General features: G+C 37.2%; 1 protein-coding gene across 2 annotated transcripts in view; it reads right to left on the bottom strand.

Moving 5' to 3' along the window:
- UTP20 (UTP20 small subunit processome component) overlaps positions 1 to 16,995 on the bottom strand; it is a 107,664-nt gene that overhangs the window by 28,855 nt on the left and 61,814 nt on the right. For both annotated transcript variants that reach the window (XM_049626157.1, XM_049626158.1), the window contains exons 30-40: positions 12,246 to 12,463; positions 11,594 to 11,738; positions 10,311 to 10,398; positions 9,060 to 9,203; positions 8,810 to 8,860; positions 8,545 to 8,697; positions 6,294 to 6,449; positions 5,830 to 5,970; positions 5,026 to 5,163; positions 530 to 669; positions 197 to 279 (exon numbers count right to left, since the gene is read on the bottom strand). In XM_049626157.1, coding sequence (XP_049482114.1) covers positions 197 to 279; positions 530 to 669; positions 5,026 to 5,163; positions 5,830 to 5,970; positions 6,294 to 6,449; positions 8,545 to 8,697; positions 8,810 to 8,860; positions 9,060 to 9,203; positions 10,311 to 10,398; positions 11,594 to 11,738; positions 12,246 to 12,463 — 1,457 coding nt within the window. The remainder of the gene's footprint in view (positions 1 to 196; positions 280 to 529; positions 670 to 5,025; positions 5,164 to 5,829; positions 5,971 to 6,293; positions 6,450 to 8,544; positions 8,698 to 8,809; positions 8,861 to 9,059; positions 9,204 to 10,310; positions 10,399 to 11,593; positions 11,739 to 12,245; positions 12,464 to 16,995) is intronic.

Below are 16,995 nucleotides of genomic sequence, written 5' to 3'. Positions count from 1 at the left end.
GGCCTTCTCTATAGTTAAAAAAAAGATTTTACACAAATACTCAAACCATTTGCTTTAACTTCCTCCTGACTCATTCACTGGTCACTGCTCTAAGTAGAAAAAGGTGATAAGTTGAATTTTGCCATCTTTAATTGATTAACATCAATTATCCAAGAATAGAGTGGAAATCTAGTTTAAGAAAGTTTTAAAAACTTACTTTCTTCATTCTGAATTTTTCTCATTTGTTCTTCAAGAGTTTTGTGGTCAAAGTGGAATGCTTCTAACACTATTACTAGCAAACTGTTGAAAAAAGAAGGTACACAGAAATGTCTGATTCATAACATCATTTGATGATTAAAGTGAAGGATTTAAAGACTTATAAACAGTAAAATTATTTTTACCAGTTTTAGGTATTTTTGAATTCAACAAATATTAGCATAACCTCATTAATACAAGGTAAAAGCAAACTAAGATTAGAGAGACCACTTCAGGAAATAATCCAAAATTTACATTTTAAAAACAAAGCAAAAATAAGTTTGACCATACATACCTGACACCCAACTTTTGATTGATCTGTCCTGTCTGTAAGACATGAATGAAATGTTTCAAGTAATATACATATGCTGACCAAGAGAGATGTTTGCAAATAGCTCCAATAACTTCTGTGGCAGCAATGGTTATATTTTCATGCTGTAAAACAAATCAAGAGCATCAACATAGAATAAGTATTTGCTAATAAAATAAAGAGCTAACTTCGTACACTAAAAAGCTTAGACAGGGGCGCCTGGGTGGCTCAGTCAGTTAAGCATCTGACTTCGGCTCAGGTCATGATCTCACGGTTTGTGAGTTCGAGCCCTGCGTCGGGTTCTGTGCTGACAGCTCAGAGCCTGGAGCCTGTTCCAGATTCTGTGTCTCCCTCTCTCTCTCTGACCCTCCCCCATTCATGCTCTGTCTCTCTCTGTCTCAAAAGTAAATAAACGCTAAAAAAAAATTAAAAAAAAAATAAATAAATAAATAAAAGCTTAGACAGTAGGTGATTAGCAATTATAGAAGGGAAAGAATGCCCAAACTATATCCCACTCCCCCTAACAGCTCTAGGAAACGACACTGTCAATTAAAGAAATGACACCATCTTTAATTAAAGGATATTAATCAGTTCATACTTTACTTTTTTCCACTCAGACCTCCCTGATGGGTTAAAGCCTATAGACAGTGAATGAAGTAAATTCAGTGTGTAAAGTTAAACGCTAAAGTTAACTTTAATGTAGAGCTCAGCATTCAACAGTACAGATGCCTTGGAGACATCTCTTTCATGCCACCATAAAGAACAGGGACTGGTTTTACCCTGATACCTTAAACTAGAAAAATAGACAGAAATATATGAAATAGCAGTTTTCAGACTTTGGACATTGAACAGTGCAGTACAGTGCTAGCTGAGAGAAAGGCAACAAATGAAATGCGTCTTATAATTATCCTAATTTCACTGTGTGAAGAGAACTGTCAGGTCATAGCAGAGGAGAAACCCAAAAAGGGCCCAGTGGTCTCCCTGAGGTAAGGAGGCAGAGAGAAGGCTGTGGCAGCCAGAGTCCAAAGGGCAAAGCATAGAGAGGAGAGAGCTACACAGAGAAGAAAGCTGCAGAAAATACCTCTCATGACAAGAAAAATCAACCAGTAGAAACAGACCCCAAAGTGACACAGATACCAGACTTACAGTAGACAATTTATGAAATTACATTCCATAAGATCAAGAAGGGAAAGGAAAGCAGAAGCATGTTAAGGAGAGGTAAGATATAAAAAAGGCCCAAGCCAAAAATTCAGAAATAGAAAAGACAGTTCTGGAAGGAAAGACACACTGGATAGGATTCAAATCAGATTAGACTCTGAAGAAGAAAAGATTAGTGAACTTGAAGACACAGCGATACAAAATTGAAACAAAAATGAAACAAGATGAAACCCTGGGTGGAGGGGGAGAAACTAATGAGACAAAAAAAAAAAAAAAAAAAAAGAGCTTCAATGAGTTTGGGCCAATTCTGAGTGGCCTAATACACACCGGAGTCTCCAAAGGCAAGAAGGGGACCCAAAAGTATCTTTGAAGAAATAATGGCAAAAAATTCCAAGTTTGAAGAACACTACATCAGTAGATCCAAAAAGCTCAACAAACCCCAAGCACAAGAAATATGAAGGAAACTACACTAAGGCACAGCATAATCAACTAGCTTAAAACCAGTGATATAGAGAAAATTTTCAAGGCAGCCCCTAAAAATAGATATATTACACTCAGAGGAAGAAAGATAAGAATGACTTCTTGTTGGAAATGATATAAACTAGAAGACAATAGAGCAATTATCTTTAAAGAATAGAAAGAAAAAAAACCCTGTCAATCTAGAATTCCACAACTTCCAGAAACATCATCTTTCAAAAGCAAAGATGAGAAAAGACATAAAAACTGAAAGAATTCATCACCAGTAGACCTTTACTACAAAAAATTTAAAGGAGGTCTTCCTGTCAGGAATAAAATGATATAGCAGTATATCTGGATCTACCCAAAGGAATAACTGGAAAATTATAAGTAATTGGAAGTAACCAGAAATTATAAATATGTAAGGAAATATAAAAGATCCTTCCTTATTTTGAAAGATCACTTTAAAAGATAATTGACTGTTTAAGGCAAAAATAACAATATATGTATAAAACTAATGTATAGGTAGGGGCACCTGGGTGGCTCAGTCAGTTGAGTGTCTGACTCTTGGTTTCAGCTCAGGTCATGATCTCATGGTTCATGGGATTGAGCCCTGAGTCAGGCTCCATGATGACTGCACAGAGCCTGCTTGGGATTCTCTCTCTCCCTCTTTCTCTGCTCCTCCCCTGGTTGTGCATGCTCTTGGACACATGCACTCTATTTCTCTATCAAAATACACAAACTGGGAAAAAAAAAAAAAAGACACCAGAACTAATGTAGAGGTAAAACCTATAAAAAGAGCTCAATGATAACTAATAAGCCAACAGAGATAAAATAAAATCGCTTAAAAAATCCAATTAATCCAATACAAGGGAAAAAAGAGAGGGACAAATGGAATATAAACAACATCAAAGATATAAATCCAACCATATTAATAATCATATTAAATGTAAATGGTCTAAAAAACGATTTTTTTTTTGAGAGAAAGCATGAAGAGGGGAGGGGCAGAGGAAGAAGAGAGAGAGAACCCCAAGCAGGCTTCATACTGTCAGTGTGGAGCCTGATGCAGAGCTTGATCTCACCACTGTGAGATCATAACCGGAGACAAAATTCAAGAGTCGGATGCTTAACTGCACCATCTAGATGCCCCTGTCTAAAACCTATTAAAAGGCAGAGATTGTCAGATTTGATAAAACTGCCAAGACCCAGTTATATGTTATCTACCAGAAACCAACTGTAAATACAAAATCACAAATATGTTTAAAAAAAAAAAAAAAAAAAGAACACGAAAAAAGATATACCATATGAGCCTGGGTGGCTCAACTGGTTAAGCATCTGACTCTTGATTTCAGCTCGGGTCATGAGCTCATGGTTCATGGGACTGAGCCCCCCATCCGGCTCTGCACTAACACTGTGGAAACTGTCTCTCCCTCTCTCTCTGCCCCTCCCCCACCCATGTGCAGTCTCTCCCTTAACATAAATAAACGTTTAAAGAGATATATTATGTTAACATCAACCAAAACTAAATATAATTTATTTTTTTCATCTACACCTCTTTCCTATTTTACTGCCATCAAACTATAAATTGGTTGTGCTTACTGGCTCTTCAAGCCAGAATTTAGGGGGAGTATTTTATTTACGTACGTAATTCTTTTCTTTTTTTTTTTTTTAATGTTTATTCATCTGTGAATGGTCAGGGGGAGACACAGAATCTGATGCAGGCTTCAGGCTCTGAGCCATCAGCATGGAGCCTGATGTGGGGCTCAAACCCACAAACCGTGAGATCATGACCTGAGCTGAAGTCAGACGCTTAACCAACTGAGCCACCCAGGCGCCTCTATGTAGGTAATTCTTTAAAAAAATTTTGAAACAATAGGGGAAACCTAAACTTGCCTAAGACCATGTGATCAACACAGAATAAGTTCGACCAACAGCTCCTGATATCACCTCAAATTGGACTTAAATTTCACTCTTTCATTAATCTGATCAATAAATATCATTTATCAGAGTCTTACAATGTGCCAGGCACTGTTTTTTTGGCACTGTGTAGTCTAACAGTGAAGACAGGCCTAAGTTCAAATACTGATTCTCATTCTGTATGTCTTTGAGAAAGATAAATACCTCACATATTCCCAGTTTACTTTCCTGTAATATACTGACAACAATCCCCCCCATAGGGCTGAGCTGTGGTGAGGATGAAGTAAGACTATGTAAAGTACTTAGAATAGCACCTGTAGCTGGCATAGTGTTAAAGAAAAGGTAGCTATTGTGTGACTTCATTTCTTGTAAGACATTTGGGAAAATACTGATTATTAATGGTATTTATCAGAATTAAATCCTATGATACAAAAATAAAAGTATGCTATGTTAGTAATGTGATCATTTCTAAGAGGGGAAATATTTTGTGGCTGGCCTTTGCGAGCTAATAATAATGAAAATAAAAATAACGCCTACCATTTATAGAACATTTACTGTGTGCCAAGTACCATTCTAAGGGCTTCAGAACTATTCTAAGCCTCTAATTATGGTGACAACATCAACATGGATGTCACCAACCCCATATGCATTTTGGAAAAGTGTGTCACGGTATGGGTAGAGGTTTAATGGTTTCTTTTCTTTTTTTTTAATGTTTATTTTTAGAGAGAGAGAGAGAGAGAGACAGCGTGTGAGCAGGGGAGGGGCAGAGAGACAGGGAGACACAGAATCTGAAGCAGGCTCCAGGCTCTGAGCTGTCAGCACAGAGCCCGATGCGGGGCTCAAAGTCACAAACCATGAGACCATGACCTGAACCAAAGTTGGATGACGCCTAACTGACTGAGCCACCCAGGTGCCCTGAGGTTTAATGTTTTCTAAATCTAATGTCCTACCTTGAGCATTTTCTCATCAAAAATTGGAGTCATGGCATAAGGCATGATGTAATTCTGGAGAGATTTAGAAGACAGCATAACTTTGCCTTCCATTAGCTGTTTTGCCAGTTTCTTCAAGGCTCTTGCTCTTCTGTGGATCTATGCGTTAGATAAAATAAAAATTAGTTACTGAATGAACTCACATATGACCAGCTCCATTTCTGTATCATTTCTTTTTGAAGTTTATTTATTTATTTTGAGAGAGACAGAGACAGTGCAAGTGGGGGCAGGGCAGAAAGAGAGGGAGAGAGAGAGAATCCTAGGTAGGCTTCATGCTGCCAGCACTGAGCCTGACGTGGGGCTCAAACCCACGAAACTGTGAGATCATGACCTGAGCCAAAACCACAAGTTGGATGCTCAACTGACTGAGTCACCCAGGTGCCCCAGTATCATGTTCCTTTTGCATGAAGAGATTAAAGGAGTGAAGGGCAGTCCATGTGTTACATGAGCAACACCTGTGCCTTGATTTGCTTCCAGAGATATAATCCATAGCATTTGTTTAACAATGGATCCTAAAGCAGTTAAACTTCTTAGCAAATGGCAGAGAAAGGTGACACTGTAATTGTGGTTTATGATACCATGAAAGAAAACAGACCCCAGGAAAATGATCATTTCCTGTGCTAATTTCATTGACGATCAATAAGACCAAGAAATCAGAGGCTCAAAACTTTTTGGAAAATTAAAATATATCTTTTTAAATGAGACAGAACAGTTTGAAATACTTATAGGCAGGGAAAAAAAGAACTGAACAGAACTGTCTTCTACCTGAATGTGTTTCATATTCTCAAAGAAGTCCATTTCTGGATCATGGCAATCAGTAAGCTGTACCAACTCTTTAAATTCTGGTTGATTTGGAAAAGTTTGAATTAAACAGGAAAGCACTGTGGTATAATCCTGTTGAATATTCTGCAAATGCCAAATTGAGGGGAAAAAAATTTTTTAAAGAATTTGTTTTCTAGAGGATACAAAGAGACACACAACAAAGCCATTATAATTTTTTTTTTAATTCCCACTATAAACACAAACTGAAATCAGAAGTGATTGCTCTCCTTTCTATTCTCATTCTCCTGTTAAAAGTTTGGTATTTATGCAATCAAGTATTTTAATTAAATGTACTTATAAGACTGACTGCTTTTCAACAACAGTATAAGTAGGAAAAAACAAAACCAATACCAAACTCACAGACAGTAGTGTGTAAAAGACAAAAATACAATCGCAAACCCCAATACCTCTGTCTGGCTCTTCAATCCTTTCCTCAATTTCTCCAGGAGTGAACGATGAATGATTTCCCTGTATTCTTTCTCTGTGACGTTCAAGGCAGCTACCTTCTTGATGATACTCATCAGGCATATGCTGGCATTATCACTTAAAGACATGTCTCCTAACTGGAAACAGGAAAAAAGAAAAAAACCCCAAATTATTCTGTGTAATATCTGTAATATGGAATATTATTTCCCAATGAAAGAGTTTACCCCTCAATGAAAATGTTGCCACTCGTCTATGTAAAAATCATAAGGAAGAACCAAATGTAGGGTTGTGAGGAACATGCAGGCATACCTCAGAGATACTGTGAGTCTGGTTCCAGACCACCACAGCAAAGTGAAAGTCACAATAAAGTAGGTGACATGAATATTAATGTTTCCCAGTGCATATAAAAGTTATGTTTACACTATGCTATGGTCTATTAAGTGTGCACTAGCATTATGTCTAAAAAAACAAGGTACATACCTTCATTAAAAAATATTTACCATGATCTGTATTTCAGAGAGTCAGAATCACTGATCACAGATCACCACGACAAACATAATAATAATGAAAAAGTTTGAAATATTGTGAGAATTAGCAAATGTGACACAAAGACACAAAGTAAGCAAATGCTATTGGAAAAATCGTGCTGACAGACTTGTTTGAAGCAGAGTTGCCACAAACCTTCAATTTGTAAAAAACAGTATCTGCAAAGCATGATAAAATGAGGTGTGCCTGTAGTATATAACTTTAAAAAATCATGCTTACTGAGAAGTGTCACTCCCATTTGGAAAATATGATGAAATAGAGTTTTTGATTTGTTTTATTTCTCAAAACAAGCAAAATAAGCAGTTTTCAATATTCAGTGTCACATGATCACTGAGAATGACAAAGTTGGCTGGTATAATCCTGGTTAGTTGTGCTCCAGTTCCTGCTTCGAGCAATGCAGGCAGTGAATGTGGAGAAACTATTTCCAACTCAGCCAACCAAGCAGTGATTTGGAATCCTTTGTGTTGGAACTTGACATAATATATGAAGAATCATCTCCAAACAGAGAGATTACTTTTTCATATATTACATAATTGTTGATACCTGATGAATAACTATAAAATGCCACAAAGATATTACTGATTACATGGTCAACTATAAATCAAGGGTTCCATTTTCCCCATTTTGGGGCTTTAATTCAATTCAGCAACATGGCACTTAATTATAGTCCAAACCCTTTTATAGTTCTATATCAATAAAGGAGGGCAGACTGTCAAATAATGACAGTAGTTACAAAACTTAAAAAAACTGAGATATAATTGAAATACTATAAAATTCACTTTTTTAAAAAAAATGTCTATTTATTTTGAGAGAGAGAGAGAGAGAGAGTGTGAGCAGAGGAGGGACAGAGAGAGACACACACAGAGTCCGAAGCAGGTTCCAGGCTCTGAGCTGTTAGTACAGAGCACGATGCAGGGCTCAAACTCACAAACTGAGAGATCATGACCTAAGCTGAAGTCAGATGCTCAACCAACTGAGCCACCCAGGTACCCCTAAAGTTCACCCTTAAAAAAAAAATTATTTTAATGTTTATTTTTGAGAGACAGAATATGAGTGGGGGAGGGGCAGAGAGAGAGGGAGACACAGAATCTGAAGCAGGCTCCAGGCTCCGAGCCGTCAGCACAGAGCCCGACGGTGGGGCTTGAACTCACAGACCATGAGATCATGACCCGAGCCGAAGTCAGATGCTTAAACGACTGAGCCACCCCGGCACCTCTAAAATTCGCCCTTTTGTACACTTTAAAGGTTTTCAGTATAAAGTCTTTTTGCAAATATATTCACAAGGTTGTTTCAACCATCACCACTATCTAACTTAAGAACATTTTTATTACTCTCAAAATAAACCCTGTGCCAGTCTGAAGTCCTCCCTCTCCGTTTCCATTCCTCCCTCCCTCGGAAGCCCTTCGTAACCTAGCCACTAATTTACTTTCTGTCTTTATGAATTTCCCTATTCTAATACACAGCTTTTGGATTTTTCAAAGTGTTTCCACATATATTATTTTATTCAAAGTACTTATCTTTTAAATCATGAGAATAACAATATGGTCTTCACCATATTGCAAAATATTGTGCAACTAAAAGAAATTTTACACAAAAGTCTTTGTCCTGCTCAAAACACAAATTAAGGAATTTGGTCATATCAAAACAATGAAAACCAATTCATAAACTTTTGCTATAAAGACCTACCTCCAGATTATAGAAACAATTATGCATGACTAGAATTAAGTAGTTAACATCCACAGTTTGCATCTCTTTAATACAAGAGGCGATTGTCTGGAATGCTGAGAAGCGAACATCAAAGTTGATATCATCAAGATGTCTTTGATCAAAGGCGTTAAGCTACGAGAAATGAAAACATTGAAACGTTGAAAACATAGGTGAAAGTACATCAACCTTAAATAAACAAAAATGATAATACTTTTGAAGCAAAAGAGAAGACTTTCTCTCTTACCTTGACAACATCAGTAATGTATTTTAATCCACTCTCAAAATCAGAAAGAGTCTAAATGGAATGAAAAAAGTATGTTATTACTGAATAAAATCTTAATTTTCCTGCCCTCCTCCCTTTAACTCCCTCCTTCCACTCAAATTTATATGAAACAACATACTGGCACCAAGAAAGCTGTTAATATGTGTTACATGTCATAGTTATCTTTTTAAAAAGGGGTGGGTGGTTTGGGGTAAAAATTAGTATTACCGACCTGGAAAACTGTACAAAGCAACTGTCTTGACAATTTATTCTTAATAACTGAGAAGAGTTTTGCTAGAGGCTTGAGGAAGCTTGTAGGCTCCAGACAATGTTTTAAAAGGTTTTGTACCGTCACCAAAATATCAACCTCTGTATCCTTAAGAAGAAAGAGAAATCACATTTCAGTAGTTTATAAAACTGATCAACTTGGCTTTAATATATTTCAGCCCAGAAAACATACAATTATGAATAAGAAGCAAAAGTAGTAATTGGAAAAGTTATTTCACAGTCTTTTAAAAGTTCTTAGCATTTTAACAACATAAAATCCACAACAATGTCCATGAATGGTTTCTTCCTTAATTCTAATAGAAAACACATATGGCTTTGGGACAGAATTTCCTCTACTGAGTCCAAAAAGAGCCAAGAAAAATGAGCTTGCTGAAAAAAAAAAACACATTTCTGGTTGTCTACAGATCTGTGGTTTTCCACACTGAATTACTATGTGGTAAGAGATGTTCAGTGTAATGGCTTCGGCCTCATACCTGAGTTTGAGCATGGGAAGACTCTTTAACTTGGGATTGAACTAAGGTTTGAAAATCATATCAGAAAATTCTTAGCTATGCCTAATATTATTATAGTCTGACTTTTCATTCAGTCCTGCAACTGTGATCTATATTTAAGATTATACGATGTACTGGGGCACCTGGGTGGCTCAGTTGGTTGAGTGACCAACTTCGGCTCAGGTCATGATATCATGGTTTGTGAGTTCAAGCCCCACGTCGGGCTCTGTGTTGACAGCTCGGAGCCTGGAGCCTGCTTCTGATTCTCTCTCTCCCTCTCTCTCTGCCCCTCCCCCACTCATGCTCTGTCTCTGTCTCAGAAATAAACACTAAAAAAAAAATTAAAAAAAAAAAAAGATTATACAATGTACTTTTTGGGTTCCAGATTCATTACTGGTCAAAGTCAGGGGAAAAAAAAAAAAAAAAAAAAAAAGCCTTGAAATGGATTAGAAGCTAAAGAAAGGAAAATGAAGGGATTAATAACACTTTTTCTGTTATGACTGATGATGGCGTTTTCCACCTTCTTGTGCACCCTCATTCCTACTTTCATCCCAATTTTTCTCCTCTATTTTTATTTTTGTATTTCTATATAAAGTCTCTTCACAAATACATCACAGAATCTAACCAAGGAAATTACTGCTCACAAATAAATCTAATAATAAAGTGCTGCTTCAGAGACAAAATAAAATCCTATGAATCTGTACCTGAGCAATATTGCCACGGTGGAGGAAAGGGAGGAGAAGTGTAATGAGCAGAGAACTTTGTTCTTTGTCTTTCATGAACTTGCTGATCCTAGAGATGGGGAAAAAAATGGATATATAAGGAAGATCAACAATTTAAGAGTACTTCTCTAAGAAGCTCAACTTCTTGTAGAAAAACGTGACAGACAGGTGGCTTTTATGTGTTCATCTATAAAAAGTTCAGGTGACTTATTTAGCAGTGTCTGCTCACTTCTCTCCAACTTCAGGCACCTTGCTACTATTCTATTTCTCTTGTAGCATCTGATTGTGTAGATGATATCATGATCTGACAATCAGTAATTTCTTATTTTACAAAGAAATAACATTCTAAGTGCCAAGACTTGTAGAAGGCTTTCTGTACAATTTTCACTTTAATTCCCAAAATAGCCTTCAATGTAGGAATTATTTTTAGCTCCATTTTGCCCAAAGAAAATGGGAGACTCAGAGAAACTGGTGTCACATCGCTAAGAAATGGTAGAGCAGGGCTTTCAAACCCGGGTCTTTCTGGTGCCTGATCTCTCTTCACCTTTTCACCACCACACAGCCTGTGATAAAATTCAATGAGTGTATTTTGTGTGGTTTCCCATTCTGCAAAACTTAGAAGTACAACAGTATAAATAAAACACTTCAAAGAAGTTCCTCAACGATTCTCTAATATATCATTTTTTGCTGTTGCTGAGGTTAACAGAAAAAAATAAACTTTTCACAGCTAAGGCCTGGAACAATTTAGAGTTTAAAATAGAAACATTTTTTGTGCTCTGGTTTACTAACCTTGCTATAGAAATCACAATTACATATTATTAGGTCTACTGACAAAAAGAATCTTTAAAAATCCTTGCAAGATCTTCTTGACCCTTAGAAAACAAAGCAACCACAGCCTGCTCTTTTAATTATTTTTATCAACTAAAAAAAAAAAAAAAAGTATGTGATCTCATGTAACTCAAAATTCTAGTTGAACAAAATATGCAAAGGCTAAACAAGCAAATCTATTAGTCTACTTTAGAATTTTGAAGACTGTTTTCTTATAATAAAATGAAGGCAGATGCTTTACATAAAAGTTTTTTAATAAATATTCCAGAAAAGAATAGGAGTTCCACATTAACTTAAAAATGGAAAGCATTTAAAATACTGAAAACCTTTTCAGCTTATTATCACATTTAAATAATTGAAAAACTGGACATAATTTAGCAGAAATTAAAACCACAGAGAGTAATGTTACCTTTTAAGGACGTATATATATCACTTACTTTGACAGAATGCCAAGTTCCTTACTGACTTGTGCTCTGTTCTTTTTCTTTTTCACCTTTTCTGCACTTATTGTGGTTTTGCTGAGATATTGGAGAATTGCAGGTACATGAGGTAGAATTAATCTTCCTCCCATTGTGATAGACTCTGAAAAAAAGTGATGTTTTGATTTTAATAAATTATTCTCTTAAAGGATAATCGTACACTATCTTCATAATGACAGACAAGGAAACCACTCAATTACCATAAACATTTAATAAATTTCAAATTTAAAGATGAAATATCTTTCTTCTTAGTCATAATAGCTGTATCATTAGCTAAATTTAAGTTTATATAAGAGACCCCTGAGGCTTTATCTAATTAACCCATTTTGGGAAGTAGTAAAAGAACTGTTCGTACAATATGATAGGAGGAATTCAGAAAAAGGACAGTGGAAGTCATTTGATAATTTCCTGGTGGGCAGTTGAGCTTTCTGGAGCATAAATAATCTGAATTTCTATGACTGCAAAGAAAATTCAGTTTATGTAAGTTGGTATTAATTTCTACAGAAAAGAAACTCTTTTAATAATGTAACTAATTAAAAGAGCCAAATTGTATGGACTTTTTCCTTTGTGAGGGCACAAATGCTAGCTTTGCTTTGTACAGCACACGTACCATCTGTCCTTTCGGTGTATTCGCATCCAGTCACCGGCAAGCTCGAAAGTGTTTCTGTGGGTTCAAAATCTGGAAGGTTAAGAAGGTCATCAGCTATATCCATCACAATAGAGGCTGTGGCTTCAGAGAGATTCTTCGCTGACAGAATTGCAAAGACGTTGGTCAGGATATCACACTCAGGGTGCCCAGGTTTCTGTTTAGCCAGTAAAGGGAAATATCTGCAAGGAGATTAGTCATCTTATTTCTCAATGTTTCTTTATGAAAACATGTTCTATATGAATTTTCATATTGAGTTTAAATACATATGTGAAGGAACATTAGTAAGATTACTCAAAAGGGAAATTATTTTAAAATCTATAATATGATGGGTAATGGTAGGCACCTCACCAACATTACATTAGACAATTTATCTACATCTCTCGTTTAATCCTCATAACATCTCTATCATGCGGTAACACGGTCCCCACATTACAGGTAAAAAACAAAAACAAACAAACAAAAAAACCCTGAGACTTGTCTAAAGCCACTGTGCTTAGTGGTGTAGAGCTGAGATTGAACCACAGTCTAACTCCAAAGTCTAAGCCTTTTCTACAAGAAATGTATTGAAGACAAGCTATTTTTCAATTAAAAGCCTTCTAGAGTGTGAATGTTTATAAAACACAAAAACCAACATACTACAGCATGGAAATTAAGAGTACAGACCAAACAAGAATTTGCTGTATCGGGATATGCAACATTTAGAGATTAGGATCATTTTCGGGTGGAGGTGGATGAATCCATCCCCAATTATGAAACCTCGCACAAAGGATAAGAGCATCCCACCTAGAGGAAACACACCAACAAGGGTAGAGAACACAAAGGCTTTCCAGCCAATGGCAAACCAGAAATTGTTTTACATCAGGGACGTAGTCCTAACAATCAGCAGGAAGGTAAAACCAAAAATATGCAGACAGTTTGGTTTCACCAATTATTATCATTGGAAGAAGAGCTCAAGCACTTTTAATGTACTTAGTACTAACAAACTGAAGAAAGGCTCTAAGAGGCTGTATCCATACAACTTTGTCTAACAGATACTAGGAATAGTATGTGCAGGCACCAAGCAGGATACTTTACACATTATCACCTCTATTATCCACGAGGTAGGTACTGTTATTATTTCCATTCTATAGGTGGTGACACTGTGGCTCAGAGAGGCCAACTCTGTCAAAGAACACACAGTCGTGCTAGGATCTGAAGCTAGGTCTGTGTGGTTTTGGAGACTGTTCTCTTGACCACTACTCTATGATGTCTTAACATTTTTTTTTAAGCACAAAAGGTGAAAAAACTGCTTTCAATTGCTGGCAAGGTCTTCGCAAGAACCCATTCAAATCCAAAACAACTTGTAAATGACCAAACTGCGTTTCTTGAACGGCAATGTAACAGTGTACGGGGCATGCTCCATGCTTAAGTATAGGGCTCTGTCAGAAATGTCAGCCACTCTTTCAATATGTAAGGAGTATCGACGAACCATGGATCACGAGGGGTAGTAACAATAATAATGTGACATGTTCTCTACCCTCAGGGAGCTTTAAGTAGGTCAGCTATTAAGAGAGGAGGGTAAAAAAAGGCAGCATGTGATCACAGGCCCAGGAGAGGAAAGCTCAGAGGAGGAAGAGATGGAGTCACGTGGGGGTCATGGCGGTCAGAACCAGAGCAGCTATTAGTGAGAGTGGCCAGGGACAGTCCCAGTTTATTTTGGTTGTTTTGGCTTAATTATTTATAGCATCTCTCTTCACCCTCAGGAATATGGTTGGGATTATATGACCTCTCTAGTTAATGAGTAAGTTTCTGTTGTTTCGAGTTCACTTAATTTGAGACAATTTAACCTTAATTGTAAGCTTAAAGATACCGGCTATAGTTCATCTCTACCTGCATCTGTCCAAACACAAAGCAAAATAAAATGCTGGACTTCTCTGCAGATGAAAACCTGCTGAAATGTCTAACTGACACTATGTAAACTGTAACCACACTTTGAAATAATTTTTAACTGAAAAGTAACATTTCTATCAGCTGGTTCTGAAATACTCACTAAAAAAAAATTTTTTTTTTAAATGTTTATTTATTTTTGAGAGACAGAAGGCGAGTGTGTTGGGGAGAGAGAAAGGGAGGCACAGAATCCGAAGCAGGCTCCAGGCTCCGAGCTGTCAGCACAGAGCCCGACACGGGGCTTGAACTCACAAGCTGTGAGATTATCACCTGAGCTGAAGTCGGATGCTCAACCGACTGAGCCACCCAGGCGCCCCAGAAATACTCATTTTTTTAATTCTTCCACACACAGCAACAAATGTGTATCTATTGCCAGGGAGATTTCAAGGGAAGTCAGTCCTTCTAAAGATTTCTTTCAGGTTAAGTGTTACATACAAAACAAGCCATGTTACTCAGTGACTTCTATTTTTCTCCAACCCACAGTGGGAGAAACTGCAGAACACAGGATGAAGTGGCATCCAGTGATGTGGATCTACACCTTAAGAAAGGACCCAACTAATATAAAAGGCGGTCACCATCACCAAGTCTCAGATGAAAAGTCCTTCACGGTTATTTGCATAAAAATTACACAACTATATGGGGCGCCTGGGTGGCGCAGTCGGTTAAGCGTCCGACTTCAGCCAGGTCACGATCTCGCCGTCCGTGAGTTCGAGCCCCGCGTCGGGCTCTGGGCTGATGGCTCGGAGCCTGGAGCCTGTTTCCGATTCTGTGTCTCCCTCTCTCTCTGCCCCTCCCCCGTTCATGCTCTGTCTCTCTCTGTCCCAAAAATAAATAAAAAACGTTGAAAAAAAAATTAAAAAAAAAAAAAATTACACAACTATAAGACATTTCTCAAGTATGCCTATGAAAGGCTGCTTATACACGCCCAGTTATAAGACAAGACATGAAACTGTTTTCTCAAACTGGGAAATAAGTGAAAAGAGCCCTTACTAGCAGTAAAATATTTTAAACAGGTTTTCCTGAGGAAGACAGTGTCAAGGTCTTTGGTTTGTTTTTGACGACTATTTAATAACATGGGGAAAAGTTCCTGATATCATGGTACATGAAAAAAGATAAAATCAAAAGCTAGTTATACAGTAGGATACCAATTTTGTAAAAACTGATGCCAAGATTCTAATATCACACAATCAATAATGATTTTTTTTTTTTAATTCTACCTTTCATTATTCAAAACAGATCAGGGCAAACTCAAGTCTATTTCTATCACTGAGATAAACAACATAGGTTTCTACACTCCTCAGGAAATATGCATTTGGTCTGTGACACAAGCATCTGTAGATGAAGGTCCTGTAAATGGCTCATGATGTCCTCAAAACAATGTTGACTTATGATCGGGAGGACTGTATGTATACTTAGATGTAGTTCCATAAAGAACAGAGGACATCTAGAAAATGTAAAAAGCCTATGCAATTTTTTTTATTTTAAGTAGAAACTGGGAAAAAGACAAAGAATGCAAATTACAAATCAGCTTTTATTTTTAAGCAAACATGCGAAAAGTAGCCAGGTTTATATGCTGGTATAACTACACATATCCCTGGCTTTTCAAAAGTTCATGTTATGCCACTTGGCTTTTATGAAAAAAGGCGAAACGCGAAAATAGCTTTCACCATTTGTTGTGCAGTAAGTCATTATGGAGGCAGCACGCACCCTGAGCAGTGAGAGTGGCCCTGCCAGGCTTCTTCCCTGGGAACCACACTCAGCATCTCAGCATCAAGGTGCCAGAGCTGTGAACTGCGTCTGTGAACATCTGTGCTTTGTCTCGATTTATTCTGTGCATCCCTTAGCAAGATGTGACCTAAGGTATCAGAGAAGCCTATGAGAGGTTATTTTTTGGATCTAGGAACACTACAAATGTTTTCCATGTAAATAAATAGTAATCGCTTCTTTGCTTTATGCCATTTTGGCTTAAGAAAGGTTTCATAGAAATGTTCTACTTTCAGATAGCTGGAGAAACCTGTATCTGCCATGTTTCACATTCTGTTTTTCCCTTTCCCAGGCCAAATCAAACTACTGAAACAATTACAACACACTAGAAGAACATCCCTATTGATTCTAATACTTTTAATTTCTAAGTTTTAACGGAACTGTAAAACTAGCAAAAATGCGTAACTTTTGCTATAATTATGCTCTACAACTTAAATTGCAAAATGTTATTTTACCTATATTCCCCTTTGTTAAAAATTACAAATGAACACTCCAAAGATATAGCATAAAAAGTATCTCTTGCCTGCTCCCGGGCACCAAAACTTCCACATGCTACAATAACATTAACAGTTTCCCATGTATCCTTCTAGACATTTTCTTTTTCTTTCGTTTCTTTTTCTTCCTTTTTTTTTCTTCCTTCCTTCCTCCCTTCCTTTCTTCCTTCCTCTTTCTCCCTTCCTTCCTCTTCCTTCCTTTTTCTTCCTTCCTTCCTTTCTGTTTCTTTCTTTCCTTTCGTTCTTTCTTTCAAGGTTTTATTTATTTTTGAGAGAGAGACACACACAGAGCAGTGAGCAGGGGAGGGGCAGAGAGAGCGAGAGAGAGAGAATCGCAAGCAGAGCCTGAGCAGTAAGCATAGAGCTGGACACAGGGCCTAATCCCACAAAGCATGAGATCATAACCTGAGCCAAAATCAAGAGTCCGACGCTTAACTGGCGGAGCCACCCAGGCACCTCTCCTTCTAGACATTTTCTACTTCGTTTTATATATATACACATGCACAGTTATTTTTCTTGGATTATAT

Source organism: Panthera uncia, chromosome B4, assembly GCF_023721935.1.
Source record: "Panthera uncia isolate 11264 chromosome B4, Puncia_PCG_1.0, whole genome shotgun sequence".
In the NCBI taxonomy this organism is placed as follows: Eukaryota; Metazoa; Chordata; class Mammalia; order Carnivora; family Felidae; genus Panthera; species Panthera uncia.
The sequence above is the reverse complement of the archived record's forward strand: the minus strand, read 5'-3'. Positions and strand labels throughout refer to the sequence as shown.